The sequence below is a fragment of the Neltuma alba genome, unplaced genomic scaffold (assembly GCF_004799145.2).
Source record: "Neltuma alba isolate B1F8T4 unplaced genomic scaffold, ASM479914v2 tig00011927_pilon, whole genome shotgun sequence".
In the NCBI taxonomy this organism is placed as follows: Eukaryota; Viridiplantae; Streptophyta; class Magnoliopsida; order Fabales; family Fabaceae; genus Neltuma; species Neltuma alba.
In genome coordinates, this window is record NW_021636517.1 from 319,817 (window position 1) to 342,518 (window position 22,702).

Below are 22,702 nucleotides of genomic sequence, written 5' to 3' on the forward strand. Positions count from 1 at the left end.
TTTTTCTTCGGATAAAATAGTTTTTTAACTCCCCCTTTTTTTCAAATAAAAAACTGTGTCCTCCCACCTGCAACCGTTCCCTCCTTTTTTGCAAATCATATAAAATGGAAAAAATTACAGTTAAAGACCCATAAATCTTGCTATTCACACTAGGACCCCGAATGATAATGGACTTGGGTCCAATCCACCAAGGGTGGACTGGCCCATTTTCTTACAAAAAATTTTGCACATAATTTAAGATATATTTTGCATACATGTGCCATTAAAGAATGATTATAGTTGTCGAGAATTATTGAACCAGGTTGGGGCCTACTCCCCAATTTTTCTCTAAAATTTGGGGGAAATTCGGGGGATTTTTTGATTCGTACTTTTAAGTTTTAACAAAATTTAATTTGGTTCATTTAAGTTTTGATCCCTATAAATGTGCAATAAAAGGGAAGTTGAGAAAACTCATATTCAGAGATTCCTTGTGTTTAGATTTCGGCAATTAAAGGGGGGGCCCGGGGGGCGGAACAGTGCAGTCTTGGGAAAACTCCGTGAAAGTTTCCTTACTTTAGTTTGCATGTGAAGCACTGGAATGAATGAATGGTGCATCACTCAGCGAGGACGGTGTTTCAGATTTTAGGAGTGTTTTGGAGTCAAAACACCTGGAAAGAAGGAAAAAAGGTAATGTAGATAGCTAAAAAGTTGAAGCAAAAGTTGCCATATTTTGTCGCATATATATACTCGGATTGACATTGGGAAAACCGCTGCCGACACGTTCAGTTATATCGAAACGTACAAGCTCCTGTCTTGTTATTAGTTGCATGATACTTTTGCTATAGCCAAGTTCAAATTGCAAAACATGAAGTTGGTCGTATAAAGTCCATGTTCGTGCACAGTGAAGCTATAAGCTTCATGCATCGTGAAGAAGCTTCGTCTCCACCTCTTTCCTCCTTCTCTGTTCTTACTTACTAAACTATAGACACGTTCCATTATAACACACATATATAAGCTCCCATACATGCACGTTTTTGTTTGTCATTTTAGTTTGCACAAATATATGCGCGCGCGCGCTTCCCACATTGAAAGACCTAAGCTTCAATTCGTCTCTATAGCTCTTTGCTCCTGTTACTTGCTAATCGCCTGTTCATATTTACTACGATGATTATCATCACAGCTATCCTGCAAATGCTCCGCAATGGTTTTGTCCTCTCCAAGACTGTCATCTTCATCTGGGGTAACATCAATTTCTCTGTCTCCAGATTAAACTCTCTCGCCATTAGTTAACTTCTTTTCTTTTTTAATTTGCTTTCGTTCCGCACCCACTCTTTAAGGGTTTATTTCTAATATTCAGGTTTAGTTCTCAGCCATGCATTGGTAAGCAATGGGGTGGTGGACGTTTTCGCGGATTTCCTTGGAGATGAAAAGTATAATCTATGGAAAGCGATTATGGTTAAGAGTTTTTTAGAGGGATTATCGGCTGTGTTAAAAGTTGCTGTTATACATGTCTCAGAGGCTTACATAGGTCGCTTCAAGGCCATTATCTTCTGCACTGGATCCTTTACTATGGTTAGTTATCATAAACTTACTAGCTATAGCGAGCAACTTTAAATATATTAACTCATGTTAAGGCTTGTTTTGTTGAAAGCTTCCAGTTCATGAAACATGAGTTGATAATTTATAGCTGTGATTATTTGCTAACAGCTTACTTATGGTCTTGAAATACAACATGAAATGATTAAGTGACTATACATATAAAATTGAACATCTTTCGAGTTGACTCACTTTTGGTATATATGTTTATTATTCACGATCATCATCCTATTTTTATTAATTATTTATTGAAAGAGTACCAATATAAAATTTAAAATTCACAAGATGAAACGAAAGAAGGTATTATTTTTAATTGCAGGGGTTGGTGCTACTATGGATTCGCGCATCACACCTGGATATCGTTACTCTGATTTTCGCAATAGTACTCATTGCATTAGGCACGGCTGGAAAAGAGCCAACTTTAAGAGATTTTTTTGATTATCAACTGAGGGAAAAAGTAAAGAAAAATTGTACTGAAAAGAACGAAGGAGAAGATAAGGAATCATCACAAGAGAAGGAAAGATCAGGTAAAAATGACAGCGCAGCTACTAATCTTTGGTGGTCTACTGCTTCCATTATCGGTTCCGTTATAGCTTCCTTCTTCTTAAGCTCAGATCATTGGGGGGAAAATTTTGAAATTTCGTCTATCGTTATGGGAGCTACGTGTTTACTGTTTATCATCGGCATTTTCTGCTATTATCCTGAAGAAAAACCATCAGAAAGCCCTCTCACTATCCCTTATAGGGTCTTTAAAGCAGCCATTAAGAATCGCAGACTGTCATACCCATCTTCAAAACAGGACTATAACAATGAAGATTCAGACGATGCTTCATCAGAAGATTTCTTTTATCGGACAGAAAATGGTGAGGTTCACTTGTTGCCACGTCATCCATCATTTTCGTTGTTCTTGGACAGGGCTGCTATGATGAACAACTCCGATGATGAAGAGAAAGTCAGAAAAGAAGAGGTTTGTACGGTCGTGCAAGTGAGAGATGTCAAGAACTTTTGTCTTATAATTCCCCTGGTGGTTACCCTCTTCTCATACAACTTGGTTTCTACTTCTGGTAACACTTACTTTGTTCTGCAAGCAAGGACCTTGAGTTCTTATTCCATTGGCGGTTTCGATGTTCCTATCATGGTTTTCTTTGCGATCAAATCTCTTGTTACTTTTGTGGTCCGAATAATCCAATCAAGATATAAAGTGGTGAGACCACTTTGGAGTATGGCTGTTGGGATGTTTTGCTCAGTACTTTGCTGTATTGCCGCTTGGCAAGTGGAATGTCGTAGGCTGTCTTTGATTAGGTTTCTAAAAAAACCAGACGATGAGATTCCCATAAGCATCATGATTTTAACTCCACAGTATTTCTTGCTAGGGCTAATGGAAGGATTTGCAGAGGGTGGGTTTGAGAATTTCCTGAGTGATCGTTTGTACCCTGAGTCAATGAAAAACTTTGTGGAACCGTGCATTGAAATGTTGCTGGGGATTGGGAAATTCTCCAGCATTCTATTTGCATCAGTATTTCACAAATGGATCAAGGACGAAATAAACCATAGTCGCCTGGATAACTATTTTCTAGTATTGGCATCACTAAGTTTCGTGTACCTTGGGATTTATATATTCTATGCCAAGTTCAAGTTCCAGAGACGCCGAGTTGCAGTTCCAGCAGAAACCATCCAAGAGACTATTGAGAGGATGGATGAATAGTTAGTCGTGTTCTCAGATCAGTTCAGCTGTAAATTAAAGTAACTCGTAGTGCAATAAATTTCTATTTGTTAGAGCTAGCTGCTAATTTATTATTTACATTGGTTTTGATGCTCTTTAATTTGTTGGAATGTGCACGTCACGCAGTGTAATTTATAGATGAACTACTTGTTTACCTGAGTCAGTAGTGTGTGTATAGCTTATATCCTAAGATTATTCCGCAAATAACATAAAACTCACTTGAATAATTTGGAGGAAATTAAGAAAGTTAAATAATTTACTTTAAAATATTATATTTATCATATTTCTCTAAACTAATTTGTCTTACTTAGAACTGATTATAATTTAGATACACATATGTATTACAAAGAGATCATGTAACATTTTATAATTAAGTACTAGCTTCTGACCTTAATATTGGACCCAACTAATTAATTTGAAAAAATTAAGAAAGATAAATAAATTTCTTTAAATATTTATACTTGTGGTTTTTTTTTTTCCGAACTAATTTGCTTGATTTATGAACCGATATGTAGTCTAATCATACACATAAGTATTTGAGAAAGGTCTTGTAACACATGCTATAATTAAGTAATTTTTAGTTTTCTTAATCTTCTTAAATTAGTTATTTGAGTCTTATATTAAGGATTGAAGGTAGTAATTTTTTAACTTTTTTAATTTTTTTCAAAATATTCAATTGGGTCTTATATTTAATTAAGGACCGCAAAATATTCTCACAACATTAATTTGGACTGCCACTAGAATATGCGCCGTCCCCTCTAATCGATATTCAATCAACAACATGGCATCCTCCATGTCACAAACCAGAGATGCTAAATGAACATCGCAAGCAGACTTCATCTCCTCACAACAAAATTTGTTGGCAAATGATAGAAGCTCCAGAACAATATGCGGAGGAAAAGTCGACGGTGATGCACGCTAATTGCAATGTACCAAAGGATGTTCCCCTGTGAGAGGTTTGGTTACACTGGTATTGCCAGGTCTTCCTCTTTTTCTCGCCCCTGAGAAAATGGAGAGAAAGAGGGAAAACAAAAATGGTGAGGGGAATTTGACCAAATTAGACGTTGAGGTGGAGAATTGAAGATGGGCATGGGCGTTTCAACGGCCATTCTTGTTGTCTGTGACAATCTGTAAAATCTTGCAGCTTGATCCTAGAACTATTTTTCAGAAGCACTTTTCTGCAAATCGAGACAAGCTCCTCAACATATTTACTTCATGTACCGTAATATACTTATGAAACCATGGTAGTGTTCTTATCCAAACACCCTATGAAATTTTGCGTTTTGGTTGATTGGTTTTGCTATTTCTAAAGTGTTATAATATTGGAGTCTCTTATCTTCTATCTCTGGAAATGGAATGAAATTTAGTTTTACTGAGAGGAAGATATATAATATTTGGTCAAATTCTCCTCACCATTTTTGTTTTCCCTCTTTCTCTCCATTTTCTTAGGGGCGAGAAAAAGAGAAAGTTATCTTCATTGGTTTTAATAAGCTTAATTAACCAACCTTATGCTGTTATGAGTTCTCTAATGATTTAAGGGTTTTTGAAGTTGAGGGTTCCTTTAGTTTCAAGTAGGCAATTAGACTTATTAATTCCACTCTCTTATCACTTTCCTTTGGTCTAATTAACTGATTAAGGTTATAAAGGTTAAATCCATACAAATCATAAGTTGTTCCCTCTACCTTACTTGAAGAGAAACTTCTCAATTTTTACTTGTTATTTTTCTTTGCTCTTTAGTCAACTTTCCTTATTTATTATTTTTTCCAAAAAAAAATCCCCCCAAAAATTGCATTGCATTTATTTAATTTAATTTAATTTTCATATAGATTTTAGGATGCTTGCATCTTGCATTTAGAATTAGAATTTTGCATTTTAGTTTAGGTCCAATTTATCGCATTTTTTTTATCACCTAAATTTTTACCTGAAGAAACCCATAACTTGCTCCTTGGAAGTAATGACCTAGGTCGATTCTAAACTACAAATCAATTAGGACTTAGTTTAATTGAGTGCTTTAACGACAGAGGCATCATCAATTTTGGCGCCCAGACTTTGGATCTCAGCTCGTTTATTTTCGCTATGGTCCTGACTGCGTTAGGCACAGCCGTACAAGAGCCAACTTTAGAAGATTATTTTGATCATCAACTTAATGAAAAAGCAAAGAAAAAATTACCGAAAATGACAAACGCAGCAGATCATCAGGTACCGATAATTTCTGGGGGACTGCTGCATCTTTTTGTGCATCCGTTGCAGCTTTCATGGGCTTGGGCAATGCTCCTTGGTCAACAACCTTCCAAATTTTGTCTTACGTTATGTCAGCCTCGTATTTGTTATTCTTCCTAGGGATTTTCTGCTATTACCCTGAACAAAGACCCTGGGGAAGCCCTCTGACTACCATTTATAGGGTCTTTAAGGCAGCTTATGACAAGAGGAGATTGTCATACCCTTGCACAGAAGAGGGTTATTACTCCACCAAGAACAATAATCAAGGTTCAAATGTTTCAGAAGATTCATTATTTTATCGGAGTGAGAATAACGGGGTGGTTCACTTGTTGCCCCGTGATCCATCGTGTTTGATGTTCTTGGACAAGGCCGCAATAATAATTAGCAACAACTCTGATAACTCCGAAAGGGAAGAGAGAAATGGAGTGGCTTGCACGGCGGAGCAAGTGAGGGACGTCAAGAGCTTTTATCCCATCATACCCTTTGGGTATATGTGAAATGTGACCTGTCTTGCTTACACCTTAGGGTCAAATTCAAAATTAAAACCAAGGATTGTACTATAGGCACAACCTCGGGTCGTTTCACTTGTTGGAGCCTTAACTATTGATCCTAAGTTAACTAAATGCCATGAAAATGCAAATTGACTAGGGTAAAGTTGGGGGTTTTCATTAAAACTATTAATTGAGATAAAATGCAATGTAAATATATTTTTGGATTTTTGGGAAATTACGATGGAATGAATGGGAAACAAGTATTGAAACAGTTGATAAAACCTCTTGAAAATGGACCTTTGGCAATCATAGTTCAAAATGATTTTGGGGAGTAAAAATCACCAAGTTTTCTAAAGGAAAAACCTTAAAGAACCCTTCAAGTCTAGGATCTTAATCAATGGCCACCCATCTTATAAGATCCTATTAAGCTTACTTAGTGTGTGTATTAAGATTAATTAATGCACTTGGTTTAATGCAAGCCCAGATTAACTCAACAATCAAACAATACCATGCAAGAAAAAGAGTATCAAAAGAGTTGCATAGAAACATATATGTAACCACATATATTGAAGCTCAAATTCAACATTAATTAATCCAATACACAAGATAATCATCCAGAATTGATTACAACCATAATCAAAACAGTTCAGCCCCAATTTACGAATCCTAAGACCTAGAAATTCATAAATAAACAACTAGAACTATGGATGAAGCTAACTCCCCTTTGAAGCTCTTGGAACTCATGCCAATCAACCATCTTCAAGAGTTGAAGAACCCCTAGCCCTCCATCACTCCAAGCATTGCTCCAACCGGTAACAATAGTTGAATCTCCATGGAAGAAGAGGTTATGGATGGATTAAAGGGAAATATGATGGAATGTAATGAAGAATTGGTGGAATGAGGAGATGAGAGGATGATTCAGCCAAAGAGAGGTGAGGAGAGACCGAATGAGGCTTCCCTAGGTTGAAACTCAGCTTATACTGGTTACTAGAGGTGGTTTGGGGTCGGGTTGAAGCTTAGGGATCCGAATTAGAATGCTGAAATCGCGACTTTTGCAATTCTGACAAATCCGCCGCAGCGGATTTGTCCATCCGCCACGGCGGATGGTACCTTTCAGCCAAAACGCAAAGCTTCATTTACTCAGGGCCTCTGGTGTAATTTCTTGAATTCTGGGGCCTTTTTCTGTGATTAATCCGGTCTTTTACTACCTTTAATGTTGGGACTAAAGTGTGATTTCCAAATTTGCCCAAATTTCTCCCAAAGTACCTACTCCCAAAGTACCTACAAGGAAAATCATACATAATATAGCATCAATTATCCTAGAAATCAATTAATAATAATTAATCTCCAATTATGACAATTTTGCCCCTATTATGCACTAATTCAAGGTAAGACACTTTAATATAATTTAAGCACAATAAACACTAAAAGAGCTACTAATTATGATAAAAACCCTTAAAATGATATGAAAAGACAATAAAGAGTTGGGTTTAATCAATTCCCCCACACTTAAACCTTTGTACTCCTGGACAAAGGCAATACAAAACCAAGGCAAGAGAATAGCATTGATACAAATGGGAACCGCTATGAATTCAAAGTAAGAAAGCAGTAGTGCCATTAACCCAACTCTTCGAACAAGCAATCATAGTGATCCAAGTTAATAAGGAGGGATTAAAGTAGAGTACAATCAATGCAGCAGGAATGAGCAAAAGAGAAAACACTCAAGATATAAACTGTTTCACTCTACTCACCATGTTGGGGTAATTCTCTCTCAAATCCACTTAATCAACCACTTAACCATACGCTTGTTAAAATCCTACCTCTCCACTCTTAATGCATGAATGCAATGATCAAGAGGACTTTTGAGGTTATGATGAATGGAAAAAGCTAAATGGAATGACATGAAGTGAAAAGATACAAAGTGATAAAGCACCAAGCATGATCAGAAAGGGCTTCCAACTAACATTTACTTTCTCTTGAAGCACAACTTTGTTCTTCAAACCACCAATGAACTGCCTTATTTCAAAAATTTATTCTTTTGGTATCATTTTATTTTTATCTTTATTTCTTTGGCTTTTCTCAACATTTTCTTCTATTTCTTTGCCTTTTTCTATTTCTTTTCTTTTGTTTTTTTTTTTGGCAATTCCAAACCCAAGAAGACAAAGTTCAACAAATCATGAATGTAATAGTAAGATGTTGTTGAATACTTGGACATGTAATGCATGCTTTGGCACTTCAGAAAAGGTGAAGGCTTAAATGGCTAGCAATGGATGAAATTGTGAGGGTTTGTGTTTGGGATGTAGGGGTTTAGAAAAGAATGCCTCTATCATGCTCATCAAATCAATGCAACTAAGTCTTGAAAAGGACTAAAACAAGTTCTAGAAAGTAGAAGATGTAAGTGGATACAACTCACTATGAATGGAAATTAGGTTCAAAGAATCTTCCAACAAGGCTAAATCTCAAATGCTCATGCACAAAGATTAATTGTACTCCAGATTAATCACAATACATTAACTCAATCACCATAAAAGCAAACTTGAAGAATTGTGACCAATGAGACTAAAACAATCAACCTTGAAACAAATAGCAATTCTCATGAGTATCAATACAAGTTCAAAAATAGCTACCAAAGTCCAAGAATACGCAAATTCAAGTGTAAGTTAATTGAAGCAAAATTTTTCAAAATTTTTAACTCAAAATCTTCAATTTAAGTTCGAAAATCAATCAAAATTTTGAAAATTTTTAGAAAACCAGATTTTTCAATAAACACAGAAAAACACAACACAATTATTGAATATCAATCCCTCCCCCACACTTGAACAAAGCATTGTCCTCAATGCTTGACCAAGTAGACAATTAAGCACAAAGGAAGAAAGGAAAAAGACAAGAACATAAAGGGGAAAATTATTAAAATAAAAAAAAACTACAAGCTAAAACTAGACTACTTTTTCCTACTGGTAAGCTCCTTTCCTCACACTTATCTCACTAACTCATGCAACAATCAAATCAATCAAAACAAAGCAAAACATGGTAAACAAGATAGGTAAAGGAAAGAAGCAACCTGAGGTGTCATGGAGGCTGATAGCTCTCCTTAAAGAAACGAAGGCGCTCCTTTTTGACTTGGAAGAACCGGCCTTCAGCATCCTTTATCACAACCTTCCTACGCTGGCATGTTGACTGAACTTCAAAAGGTCCAATCCATTTGGCCCTTTTCTCAGCCTTTGGAGTCTGATAAGTGGACAGTAGACCCCATACCTCAGTACCAGCTTTAATCTTCGCAGCCTCCTCAGGAGTTGATAGGAAAGGGTCTTTATAGACTAGATCAATGACCTTGTAGTGGTCAATGGAGAAAGGAGGGAAAGTGGCAGAAGGTTTCTTAATTTTCTTCTTCTCCTTAAAACAGAGCTTGAGAGATGTAGGCTCTTTGCTCTTTTCCTCAGAATCCACTTTCTTTCTATCAATAGGAGCAGCCACCATCTCTTGATAAGTTGTCTCAGTTGAGGGTGTAGAGATGGTAGGGTGGATAACAACTGGAACTGTAACAGGTCCATGCACAGCATTCAGGGCACGCAGCTCCCTAAAAAGGTTGAAATATTTCTTTTCCTTGGAAGTCTTTTCAGCTCTACTAACACCTGTAACATCATCAAAAACAAAGCCTTTCTCGAGCTCATGAGGGTTAGTAGAAGACTTCGCAAATGCAACATCAGTAATAACATAATCAGATGGAGTGGAAAGGGTGTAATCTAACTGATGAACAGTAGAACAGTCCACGTCACTACCATTTAAAAGGGAGGGGGAAGCAGAATCAAAAATAGGGGATGAAACATGCATCTCATTAACATTATCAAGCTTATCTATGAACAACCCATCAATAACATTAACATCACACATAGAATAGTCTTCATGCGGTTGTTTCATTTGTTCATACATATTAAAATATGCAAATTTATCCCCAACAGACATAGTGATAGAACCCTTTTGCATGTCAATATTGGTATTAGAAGTTCGAAGAAAGGGTCTACCCAAAATCAGAGTTCCATCCCCACCTTGTTCATTAGGCATATCCAAAACATAGAAGTCGGCAGGGATAACTAAATCTTTCACCTTCACAAGAATATCCTCTAAGAAGCCATGTGGATACCTCACAGTCCTATCAGCTAACTGAAGCATCATGGTGGTAGGTTTGAGGCTTTTGATTTGTAAAGACTCATACATTGATTTAGGCATAACATTAATTGCAGCACCTAAATCAAGTAAAGCTTTAGGAATGGTTGTCCTACCCACAGTACAATGTATAGTAAAGGAACCGGGGTCTTGACACTTAATTGGGAGTTGTGGTTTAAACAAGGCAGACACACTCGAGGGTAATTGAACTCTTTCATTAGGTTTAAACTTCCTCTTATTTGTGCACAACTCTTTCAAAAATTTAGCATACTTAGGGATCTTCTTAATTAGTTCAAGCAAGGGTATATTAACTTCAACTTTTCTAAATGTCTCAAGCAACTCATTATCTTGTTTTTCATTAGCAATTTTCATGCTCTTTAAGTAAGAGTGAGGAAAAGGGAGTTCATTGAGATTTACCTCCTTACCCTCATTGCTTAAGGTTCCATGAGTGCTTGTCTCTGGTTGCTTCTTGCTCTCCTTGCTTTTGTGCTCTTTAGTGGACTCCTTTTTGAGTAGCTTCATTTCTTTAGAGCTTTCAGACCTCTTGGGTGGATTTTCAACCTCAATCTCTTCATCCACCTCTTCATCATCACTTAAGTTTTGAATAGGTCCAACTTTCTTTCCACTTCGTAGACATATGGCATTCACAGACTTAGGATTAATGACAGTGTTGGAAGGCATAGTTCCTGAATTCTTAGCTTGTTGGTCACTTATATTATTAGATAATTGAGTGACATAAGAACTGAGGTTGTTGGCCCTGGTTTCCATTTGCTCCATCTTACTTTCAATAGAGGCAAATCTTGCTTCAGATCTAACTTCATTCTTTGAGATATTATCATTCATCACTTGAATGCCTTTGAGAATTTGACCAAGCTTATCATCATCTCTAGAATATTGCTCTTGAGGAATCATGGCTCTAGAAGTACTCCCCTTGAAGTTATTATTGTTGTCCCCATTGCTCCATCTGAAATTTGGATTAGCCTTCCATCCTTCATTGTAGGTGTTAGAGTAGGGATTCCATTTTGGATCATGGTTTGGTCTCCCTTGAAAGACAGCAGACACCTCTTCAGGAGTGTTAGGGCATAAGCTACTGACATGCATAACAGATCCACTAGTGTCACAGCTTGGAGCAACTAAAGCTTGAGAAGTGGAAGAAGTCCTTTGAACACTCAAATTCTTCAATTCAGCAGTGATTAAAGAGAGATGAGATGTGATCTTGGATTCGAGAGAATCCACCTTGGTTTCCAAAGAATTGATTCTCTTAGCATGTGCAGTTGAAAGTCCTAGTTCTTGCATAGCTCTTGCATCTCTAGGCCCATATTGTTGGTGATTCAAGGCCATCTTTTTAATCAAGCCCCATGCCTCTTGAGCAGTTGAGTCAATTAAAGACCCTCTTGATGCAGCATCTAGCATACCTTTCTCTTGATTTCTTAATCCATCATAAAAATACTGCACCAGTTGTTCCTCCGGTATCTGATGGTGCGGGCATCTTGAAAGAAGATCTTGAAATCTATTCCAGTAGTCATACAGTGACTCATCATAGTCTTGTTTGGCTGAATAGATCTCTTTTCTCATTGATGAAGTGCGAGAAGCCGGAAAGTATTTCTCTAAAAATGCTTTCCTTAAGTTCCCCCAACTGTGATAAGCATCTGCCACATGTCTTGGAAGACTCATATACCATTCTCTAGCTTTTCCTTCCAACGATAAATGAAAGACCTTCCATAAGACTTGGTCCAGTGATGCTCCCACAGGCTTCATACTCTGACACACCATAGAAAGAGATTGCAAATGGAGGTATGGATCTTCTCCTGACAAGCCATGAAACTTTGGAAGTGAGTTAATTAATAAACCTTTAATTTCAAAGTTTACTTCAAAGTTAGGGCAAGCAGCAGTAAAGGGATCAAAATTAACATCAGATGTTGTGGCTTCCCTAATAGTTCTTCTTCTAGGGTTGCCATTATTCTCTCCAACTCTCTCATGCTCTCCATTTCCTCCATTACCACCATTTCTAAGTTGGTTACTATTGGGGTTAGGGTTGGGTGGATTAGGTGGGATGTCGGCCATTATCTCTTCGTTAACTGATTCACTCTCACTACTAGAAAAACTAGACTCTAGAGAGATATTTTCTTCAACTATTACCTCACTTGTCCCCTCAGCTCTCTTTTCTTTTCTTATCTTCCTTAAACTCTTTTCAATCTCAGGATTATAAGGTACAAGTTTGGTCTTTCGGGGCATACAAGAGAGTAACTCAAATCAAAATAGAAGAAAACAAAATTGACCTGAAAGGCACACAAAGCCAAATAAAAAGATGAGATGTGATGAATGCAAGTGTGTGAAAATATGTATAAGATGTATGGTATGGGTGGTAAGTGTGTGTATGAGGTGTGTGCATAAGAATAAATGAAAAAGAAAAAGATTTTTTTTTTTTGAAAACGGTGCAGGCGCCGCGGCGGATTTGAAGAGGAGCCACGGCGGATTTCACAGAATCAAATTTTCTGTGTTGGAGACAGGCGCCGCGACGGATTTGAAGAGGCGCCACGGCGGATTTCACAGAACCACCAACAGTAACAGCGAAAATTCAGAAAAAGTTTCAGATTAGATGCCAACTTGAATTTTTCCAACAACCAAAGTTCTAAACCAATCAAAATAAGTTCCAAGAAGTTAAATACACTTGAATATGAATACTTTTCATGCAAAAACCCTTGGATACAAAATTGAAGATATTAAACCAAAATTTTTCTCTATACACTCCAAAACTTTAAGTTGTCAAAATCAACTTTGAGCAAATGAGTTCAAAACCAATTTCCTAATGTGAACACCTTCAAAACCAATTATAAGTGACTTGGAGAGATGGTGTGTGCATCTAAATGGATTTAAAACCAAAATTGCACATTCACAAAATATCAAACCACAAGTTAAAGCAACACAACCAACTATTCAGCAGCAACCAAGCCAAGAAACCAATTGGTGCAAGAAAAACCAATCAATACACCAATGGAGAGCCAATGCAAAATGCAAAGTATGAACTTATATGCAAGAATGCAAGTATGAAAAGTAAGAAAATCAGGATTTTTGTTTGTATTTCTCAAAATTTTGATGCTAGGCAGAATGAAAACCTATATTATGAATAAATATGCAAATAAACTACCTAAATGCAACCTAAAAAGGCTCTTAACCCTAGTCAACAATGAGTTGACACAAGTTAACCTAGGGAACCAATTTCTTGGCTCCCCGGCAACGGCGCCACTTGAAATGTGACCTGTCTTGCTTACACCTTAGGGTCAAATTCAAAATTAAAACCAAGGATTGTACTATAGGCACAACCTCGGGTCGTTTCACTTGTTGGAGCCTTAACTATTGATCCTAAGTTAACTAAATGCCATGAAAATGCAAATTGACTAGGGTAAAGTTGGGGGTTTTCATTAAAACTATTAATTGAGATAAAATGCAATGTAAATATATTTTTGGATTTTTGGGAAATTACGATGGAATGAATGGGAAACAAGTATTGAAACAGTTGATAAAACCTCTTGAAAATGGACCTTTGGCAATCATAGTTCAAAATGATTTTGGGGAGTAAAAATCACCAAGTTTTCTAAAGGAAAAACCTTAAAGAACCCTTCAAGTCTAGGATCTTAATCAATGGCCACCCATCTTATAAGATCCTATTAAGCTTACTTAGTGTGTGTATTAAGATTAATTAATGCACTTGGTTTAATGCAAGCCCAGATTAACTCAACAATCAAACAATACCATGCAAGAAAGAGAGTATCAAAAGAGTTGCATAGAAACATATATGTAACCACATATATTGAAGCTCAAATTCAACATTAACTAATCCAATACACAAGATAATCATCCAGAATTGATTACAACCATAATCAAAACAGTTCAGCCCCAATTTACGAATCCTAAGACCTAGAAATTCATAAATAAACAACTAGAACTATGGATGAAGCTAACTCCCCTTTGAAGCTCTTGGAACTCATGCCAATCAACCATCTTCAAGAGTTGAAGAACCCCTAGCCCTCCATCACTCCAAGCATTGCTCCAACCGGTAACAATAGTTGAATCTCCATGGAAGAAGAGGTTATGGATGGATTAAAGGGAAATATGATGGAATGTAATGAAGAATTGGTGGAATGAGGAGATGAGAGGATGATTCAGCCAAAGAGAGGTGAGGAGAGACCGAATGAGGCTTCCCTAGGTTGAAACTCAGCTTATACTGGTTACTAGAGGTGGTTTGGGGTCGGGTTGAAGCTTAGGGATCCGAATTAGAATGCTGAAATCGCGACTTTTGCAATTCTGACAAATCCGCCGCGGCGGATTTGTCCATCCGCCACGGCGGATGGTACCTTTCAGCCAAAACGCAAAGCTTCATTTACTCAGGGCCTCTGGTGTAATTTCTTGAATTCTGGGGCCTTTTTCTGTGATTAATCCGGTCTTTTACTACCTTTAATGTTGGGACTAAAGTGTGATTTCCAAATTTGCCCAAATTTCTCCCAAAGTACCTACTCCAAAGTACCTACAAGGAAAATCATACATAATATAGCATCAATTATCCTAGAAATCAATTAATAATAATTAATCTCCAATTATGACAATTTTGCCCCTATTATGCACTAATTCAAGGTAAGACACTTTAATATAATTTAAGCACAATAAACACTAAAAGAGCTACTAATTATGATAAAAACCCTTAAAATGATATGAAAAGACAATAAAGAGTTGGGTTTAATCAATATGCTCTTTGGATGCAGCTTGGTCTCAGCTTCTGGTAACACTTTCTTTGTTCATCAAGCAGGCAACCTGGATCCTTATGTTGGCGATTTCCGCGTTTCCATTGTTTCTTTCTTTGTGCTCAAATCTTCTGTTTTTTTTTTTTTGTGGTAACAACAATTCTGTCAAGGAAAGAACTGGTGAAACCAATCTGGAGCATCGCTGTCGGGATGTTTTTTTCAGTACTCTGTGCGACTGCGGCTTGGCTAGTCGAACGTTATAGGCTGTCTTTGACTCTAAAAGACCCACAAAAGGAAACGATTTCCCTAAGCATAATGTATTGAACTCCACAGTTTTTGCTGTTAGGGCTAATGGAAGCATTTGCAGAAGATGGACTAGTGACTTTAGTGAGCCGTCGGGTGGCTGCTTCAATGAGAAAATTTGTAGCTCCGTGCGCTCAATTGCTGTTGGCTACTGAGAGCTGCTTCAGCTTACTATTTGCATATAGTTTTGGGGTATTGACCAATGAATCCCCAAGCGCAAGTCTCCTAGATTGGTACTTTCTCTTTCTGGCATCACTCAGTCTCGGGCTCTTTTGCATTTATGTGTGCAAATCATTCACTGCATCACGCTACGATGAAGAAACACAAACTAATTGATGATGATGATGGGGTTCGAATGTTTGAAGATATATAGATGCATGTTTTGAAAGCCGTAGAAGACCGTGCTGAAAATTATATATGCAGAGGCAAGAAGTAGTTTCTATCTCTTGGTTAATTAGGTGCTCAATATGCATTGATCCTTCCCAAGAATTTTGATGCTACACACGCACATCATTGTCACTAGTACAAAATACCATTTTAACTACTATTTTTTGTGTCAGTTAGATAAGGAACAGAAGTTGTATGTGTTTTAGATGTTTTTCGCTTCTGGTCTCTTTGGAACAGACGCCATAAGCTTACTTATGGCTTCTGCTCAAAATTGAACGGAGGCCATAACTAATTTTAAATCATCTTTCATTTCAAACAATAGTATTATGGCACTTTCTCCTTTATAAAATAGAAATAATATTATTTTGCTTTTATTGTTATTTAATTCATGCCACTAAAAACTTTTAGTTCTTTTAAATTCAAATAATTTAATTTTTATTAGTGTTTTAATTTTGTTTTAATTTTCACAAAGTGAAAAATTTTTTATGAGAAATTTCTCTTAATTGATTTTATAACTTATCGAGTTAAAAGCTTATATCTTTTTGAAAAAAAAATTACATATAAAATTATTTATTTCTATTAGTTTTTTAGGCTGTGACGTCTGGTCCATAAAGAAACAGCCACCATAGGTTTTCTTCATCTATGGTGTCGGGGCCAAGTTGAGCCTGTCGTCATAGGTTTATAATTTTTTTTTTAATTTAGACCCGATATCATAAGCCTACTATTATAAAAAACAAAAAAAAAAATCTGCCCTTCCCTCTAAAATTTTTCATCTCACGCCCTCCTCCCTGTGTCTCACGGCACCCATTCCTCTTGTTCTGTCTTTGTGCATGGCTGTTGTTAGATCTCGTCAGAGTCCTCTTTAGTGCATCGTGGGTCTTACCAGAATCTTCTTCAGTGTGCTATGGGTCTCGAGCTGGTTTAAGATCACTCTTTGCTCTTGTTTTCTTCTCTTGCTTCTTCAGTGGACTGCGGTCTCCGTTACGTCTCGCCTTCTTCCTATCTTTGGTTGGGAAGCAGGTTTTTAAGAAGGTCTATATCATGCCAATAACTGCAAATACATGTCTACCCACTACTACCAGCCCTAGGCGATTGGCCGATTGAGGTTTGTTCGATTTCACAAGGCACATCCGGGAAAAGAAGGATGGAAATCTTTTCTATCACTTCATGTCGCTAGAAGAAAAATCTAGGAAGCCACTCACTCCAATTAGATAACCATAACCGAAAGTGGATCCGCTTTTACACCAGTCTCAATGGCCCCATGCTCCAACTCCGAAGCTAGAGGTTCCTACTGCCTCATTTCCATATATCATCTCTATCTTAACTCTGCAATAGTGTTAGCATGTCATTACCACAGATAATCAACTTTGATCTCAGACACTTTAGTATGTATGTGCGCGTGCGTAAGTTGCTTGAGAGCAGAGCCAACTAGATTTTCACGCTATCTTGTCTGGAATAAGAAATTTCTGGCGCATTGATTTCGCATTGTTGTTTGCTCGGTGTTCTGAGATGAAATGTGAAATAAATCTAGGTGCTGAAGTTTTTTTGCCACTCTCGCTCTTTGTTTTCGCCCCCCGGTCTCAAACAATTCTTTCATGCGTGCTGTCATGCTTTCGAATCAAAGTTTTTTTTCTCTTGAGAGGATCTATTCGTCTTTCTTTTCGGCATTTTTTTGTTACTGAATTCATTCCCATGTCTTCCAGTGACATGCTCGGTATCATGTGAGAAAATATGGTTTCTTTCTTTCCTTTTTTGGTTTCTTGCAAGCTTGATAAAATGTTGCCTTTTTCTCCCTTTTAAGGACGACATTGTTTCTTTATTTTGTTGGTTTTAGAAATGCGAGAATAAATTGTTGGATACATTTAGTGGTTGGTTTCATATAGCAATTATTTAGTTCGTATGTGAATGGTTTTGATGTATTTGTTTATTTATTTACTGGCTTATTTTATCACTCTGCCAACTCAATGTGAACATTGTTCATGTTATTCCCTGTCGCTGATTTGCAGTCATGCAGACTTGGAGTCAACCTGTGATCAAAGGCACCCCACCAACTCCTAGGGACGGCCATAGCTGTACAACTGTTGGTCATAATATGTTTGTGTTTGGGGGTACAGATAGGACGAACCCCCTTAGAGACTTGCACATACTGGACACTTGGAAGTCGTCATTCTGCTATTTCACTATATCAGTTTGTTGGTCTAATTCATATATCAATCATAGCTTGAAAAACGAAAAACTAATGCTTTTCTGGCTTTGGTTGAATACTTTATGTTTGCATGTAATCTCTTTGCTGAATCTTTTCAATTCACCATAATGTACTTACTGATTACTGATGTTAAATGATTTTTAGCATCACATACATGGATTTCTCCAACTATGAGAAATTGCTGAACATATGCGGGTAAGGTGCTATTTTGATTTACAATTGATGCTATTTCTTCTTTCTTTCAACTTCAATTAAGGTGCCATTAGTTTCCTAATGAAAATTTTTGGAGCATATAGCAGATTTGGTTCTGATATGATCATCAGTTATTCTATCATATTCACGAGGCTTGTTATTACAACTGTAGGTACTCACACGTCTCTGTTGGATTTAATTGCCAATTTGTAGATGTTGGTCATGATGAATTTGGTACTGATTGCAAGTCTCTAGGCTATCAAACACAGAGATCCCTGCTTTGCCTTGTGTGTAAAGCTTTTGTGATTGTATATGTCAGTAACATTTTGGGAAGTTGTAATTCTTCACTTTCATTGGAATAATCAGAATTCTCCAGATTTTATATTTGACCAAAAATTTCGCCAGAGAACTTTTTAACTTTAACAAAATTAGGGTAGATATAGTAAGTTGTACATGTTTATCCTTTTGTAGAGCATGCTACTATTAGATCCATTCTTTTGTTAACCATCTATTTGGCATGGTTGTACATATATGTTGTGCATTAGTGGTTGTATTTAATATTATATATAGTTGATTGTATATAATAGTAGGTTCCTAAATAAGAGGTTAATATTTAATTAAATATATTTTTTTTTTAAAAAGGTCACCTACGGCTTCTGTTACAGTTATAACAGAAGCCATAAGTGTGCATCTATGGCTTCTGCTGAATCCTACGGCTTCTGTTCTTTCATAACAGAAGTCGTAAATTATACCTTTTGCTACTGTTGCTTCCACGACAGCATGTATACAGTAGCGAAAAGCTATTTTTAACAGAAGCCAAATGGGGTATTTTGCACAATTGCACTAGTGTGTACTCTCCCACCCAATAATTATAAATGTTTTTCAGTCTTTTTTTTTTTATATTATCATTCGGCTAATCCAATTCAGGAATCCCTCTTCCTACAAAAGTGTCTTTTCTGGTACTGGAACTCAAGCGGCTAAATCAACTCTTCATTAGTTGTCTTTTAGTCTTTTTAACCCTACATTACAATTTATTTTTTATTGTGAAGCAGGAAGGGGAAATAAGGAAATGAGAGAGAAGAGAAAGAATAATGAATTTAATAATCCAGCCTCGTCTTAACTGGAAAATAATATCTTTTAATTAAGAAAATAAGAATTTAACAATAATGAATAATAACTAAAAGATAAAATAATATATTGGGTTAAAAATTTATTGTAACTTTAAATAGAATAAAAGATAATAATATTAATTGCAGGAAAACCTCAAACACTCAATCAACTAACTACTTATTTTAAATAGGTGTATGCTAGATAAAAATATACTACCTTTGGTCCTTAATATTACCTCTAGTCTTTAATATAAGAATTAAATTGATTTTTATGTTGGTCTTAAATATAAAATCTCAATCCACTTTGTCTATCATATTTATCTATTTTTTTCAAAAATAGTCCTTGTAATATAGTAGTTCTAGCTAATAGACTTGTTTAGTAGGAATATTTTAGAAAGAACAATATATATTTATTACAAATAACTAACTAACTAGTTTTTTTAATATACTTAAATTAATCAATTACCTCTTATATTAAGAACCGGAGGTAGTATAAGAACTTATTTGACTTTTATTTTAGTTTTAAATATAAGATCTCAATCTATTTTGTCCTCATATTTGTCCATTTTTTTCAAGGTAATCCTTATAATAATAGTAATTTTAATCAATACATTTAATTAGTAAGAATATGTTATAAAAAATAATACTCCTCCGGTCCTAATTATAAGACCCAATTGACTTATTTGAGGAGATTAAGGAAGTAAGTTAAGTTGGTTATTTATAATAAATAAGTGTTGTTATTCCTAAAATATCCTTGCTAATTAAGTATATTAGCTAAAACTATCATTATTAGAAGGATTATCTTGGGAAAAAATGCATAAATATAAAAGAGAAAATGGATTGGGTCTTATAATTAGGACCAAATAAAAAGTCAAATTGGGTCTTATAATAAGGACCGGAGGAGTACTTATTTATTACAAATAACTATCTTAACTAATTTTTCTAATTTACTAAAAGTAGTCAACTAACTTTAATATTGAGAACCAGAAGTATTTCATTTAAAACAGGAGTAGGCGAGGAGCATTATTTTTTTAAAAGAAAAATTACAAATCAGGACACCCAAAGATAGAAACCCGGAGAAATTGGGAAAAAGGGGAGCCGGATCGATGGGCTGCTTTAAAAAGAAAAGGTTTTAACGACTCAGCGCATCTCCCCGCACCAAAAGAATAGATGTCTTTACATATTGGGTAATATAATTCATTTATACATAGGAAAATAATTTTGAAAAATTAATTTTAAGTAAGTTATAAATAGTAATTGTAAATTTTGAAAAATTCATCAAATACAAATGGTGGAAGACTAATAAAATTATGGATAATTGAAAGCATATTGTCCAGTCCAAAAAAAGCACTGAAGTACTACGTCGTTTGTCGTGCTCGTGGGCGATCATGTGTCACTGGCAAAGACAAATTTCCCTCTGTAGAGCTCATGCACAGGCACCCACATATGTATAATAATTTTTCAAACATTTAGTACCGTTGAGTTTCTTTTTAATTGAGTGTTTAATCATTAAAAAAATCATAAAAATTGAAAAGAACTATTTTTTACTCACAAGATATCAAAATTTCACTTATTTTATGTAGAATCTAAACTAAAAAAGACATTTGAGATAGGCCCAAAAATGAGACGTAGCTGGGACTGGGAGTAGAGCCGGGAAAACGGGCCGAGCCTATCGGGCCGGCCCGTTTAGGCCCTGAAATTACGAGGGCCGGGCTTGATATTTTTCTCTTAAAATGAGAAACAAGCCCTGGAGGGCTGGCCCTGGAGGGCCGAGGGCTTAAAAGGGCCGGCCCTGGAGGGCCGCGGGCCGGCCCTTTTAAGCCCTTTTATAATTTTTTTATTTTTTAAATTTTTTTATATAATATTAATGTTATTAATTTTTTACATTGTTAATAATATTTCAAATATTTAGTTATTATTATCATTTTAAAATTAAATTTAGTTTTAGATAATAATTTATCCAATTAAATTTTTAAAGAATCGGTTAATTTAAACTTTAATAATGATTTGATTTATATTATATGCGTTGATATTTTTAAACTATATATATATTTGATAATAGAATATTTTTATACTTATATAACTTGTGATTCTATAATTTGAATTAGAAATTCATGAGTTTCAACAACAATGTTTCTCACATTAAAGTAAAATAATAGTTAGATTGCAAAATTCAAAAATAAAATTCTTATAAAGAAGAAAAACTTGATATTTTTGTTACGAAAGAAAAGCATACTTATGAAGAAAAGTAATTAATTATAGTGATGATGAAGTTTCAAAAGATTAATGATAGTGTTTATTTATTGCACAATTGCATTATAGATAAAACTTTTAGATATTGTTATCTTGTTAATGAATGTTTTAGATGTTCTTAGATGTTGATGAATATTTATATATGATGATATTTTATATTTATGACTTAATTTTATTCATATTTATGTCTTTTATTAATAATTTCATTGGTTTATTTTTATATTTTTATCAAAAAATTTGATAAATATAAAAAAATAGTATTTTTCCTTAAACGGGCCAAAAGCCCGCGGGCCGGCCCTGGCCCTGTAGCTTAAGGGCCGGGCTTAGCAAATTGGGGTATTTTTAAAATTTCAACCCTGGAGGGCCGGCCCTTTTAAGCCCGCCAGCCCTGAAGGGCCGGCCCTGGAGGGCCGGGCCGGCCCTGATTCCCGGCTCTAGCTGGGAGTGCATCTGAGGGTGAGGGGCTGGCAACCCCAGCTCATATATATATATATATGTGTATGTATATTTATATATATTTCTAATAACAATCTAAACAGCGTATAATAACAAATTTCAGAGCAGAAAATGACAACTTCTAAGATTTATTTTCTAATTATTTGTTTTTTGAAGACCTCATTGTAATTCTGCAAAAAAAAAAAAAGTAGATAGCTAAAATGTCGAAGCAAAAGTTGCCATATTTTATCACAGACACACACATGAAGACATACATGCTCGCATTGACCTTGCTAAAACGGCCGCCAACACGTTCAATTATATGGAAACGTACAAGCTCCCGTCTCGTTAGTGGCGTGATACTTTTGCTATAGCCAAGTCAAAATTGCAAAACGTGAAGTTGGTCGTATAAAGTCCATATTCATGCACAGTGAAGCTACAAGCTCAGCTTCATGCATCGTGAAGAAGCTTCGTCTCCACCTCTTTCCTCCTTCTCTTTTCATACCTACTGAACTCCAGAGACGTTACATTATAACGCACATATATAAGCGCCCATGCACGCACGTTTTTGCTTGTTATTTTTGTTTGTACAAATATGCGCGCGCGCGCGCGCTTCCCCCATTGAAAGACCTAAGTTTCAATTCGTCTCTATAGCTCTTTCCTCCTGTGACTTCCTACTCGTCTGTTCATATTTGCTACGACGATGATGATCATCACAACTATCCTGCGAATGCTCCGCAATGGTTTTGTCCTCTCCAAGACCGTCATCTTCATCTGGGGTAACATCAATTTCTCTGTCTCCAGATCAAACTCTCTCGCCATTAGTTAACTTATTTTCTTTCTTAATTTGCTGTCGTTCCATACCCACTTCTTTAATGGTATATTCGTAATATTCAGGTTTAGTT

The 22,702-nt window shown here is 35.9% G+C and overlaps 1 protein-coding gene across 1 annotated transcript; it reads left to right on the forward strand.

Moving 5' to 3' along the window:
• The first annotated feature begins 1,143 nt into the window (after positions 1-1,143).
• LOC114719613 (protein NRT1/ PTR FAMILY 5.4-like) lies at positions 1,144-3,280 on the forward strand. Its single transcript, XM_028905125.1, has 3 exons — positions 1,144-1,219; positions 1,337-1,551; positions 1,895-3,280. Exons 1-3 carry the CDS (start codon positions 1,144-1,146, stop codon positions 3,278-3,280), a joined length of 1,677 nt encoding a protein of 558 aa, XP_028760958.1.
• Positions 3,281-22,702: the final 19,422 nt, after the last annotated feature.

Coding starts and splice junctions, on each gene's coding strand:
- LOC114719613 (XM_028905125.1), top strand. CDS start 1,144: ATGATTATCATCACAGCTATCCTGCAAATGCTCCGCAATGGTTTTGTC. Junction 1,220..1,336: donor GACTGTCATCTTCATCTGGG/GTAACATCAATT, acceptor TCTAATATTCAG/GTTTAGTTCTCAGCCATGCA. Junction 1,552..1,894: donor GCACTGGATCCTTTACTATG/GTTAGTTATCAT, acceptor TTTTAATTGCAG/GGGTTGGTGCTACTATGGAT.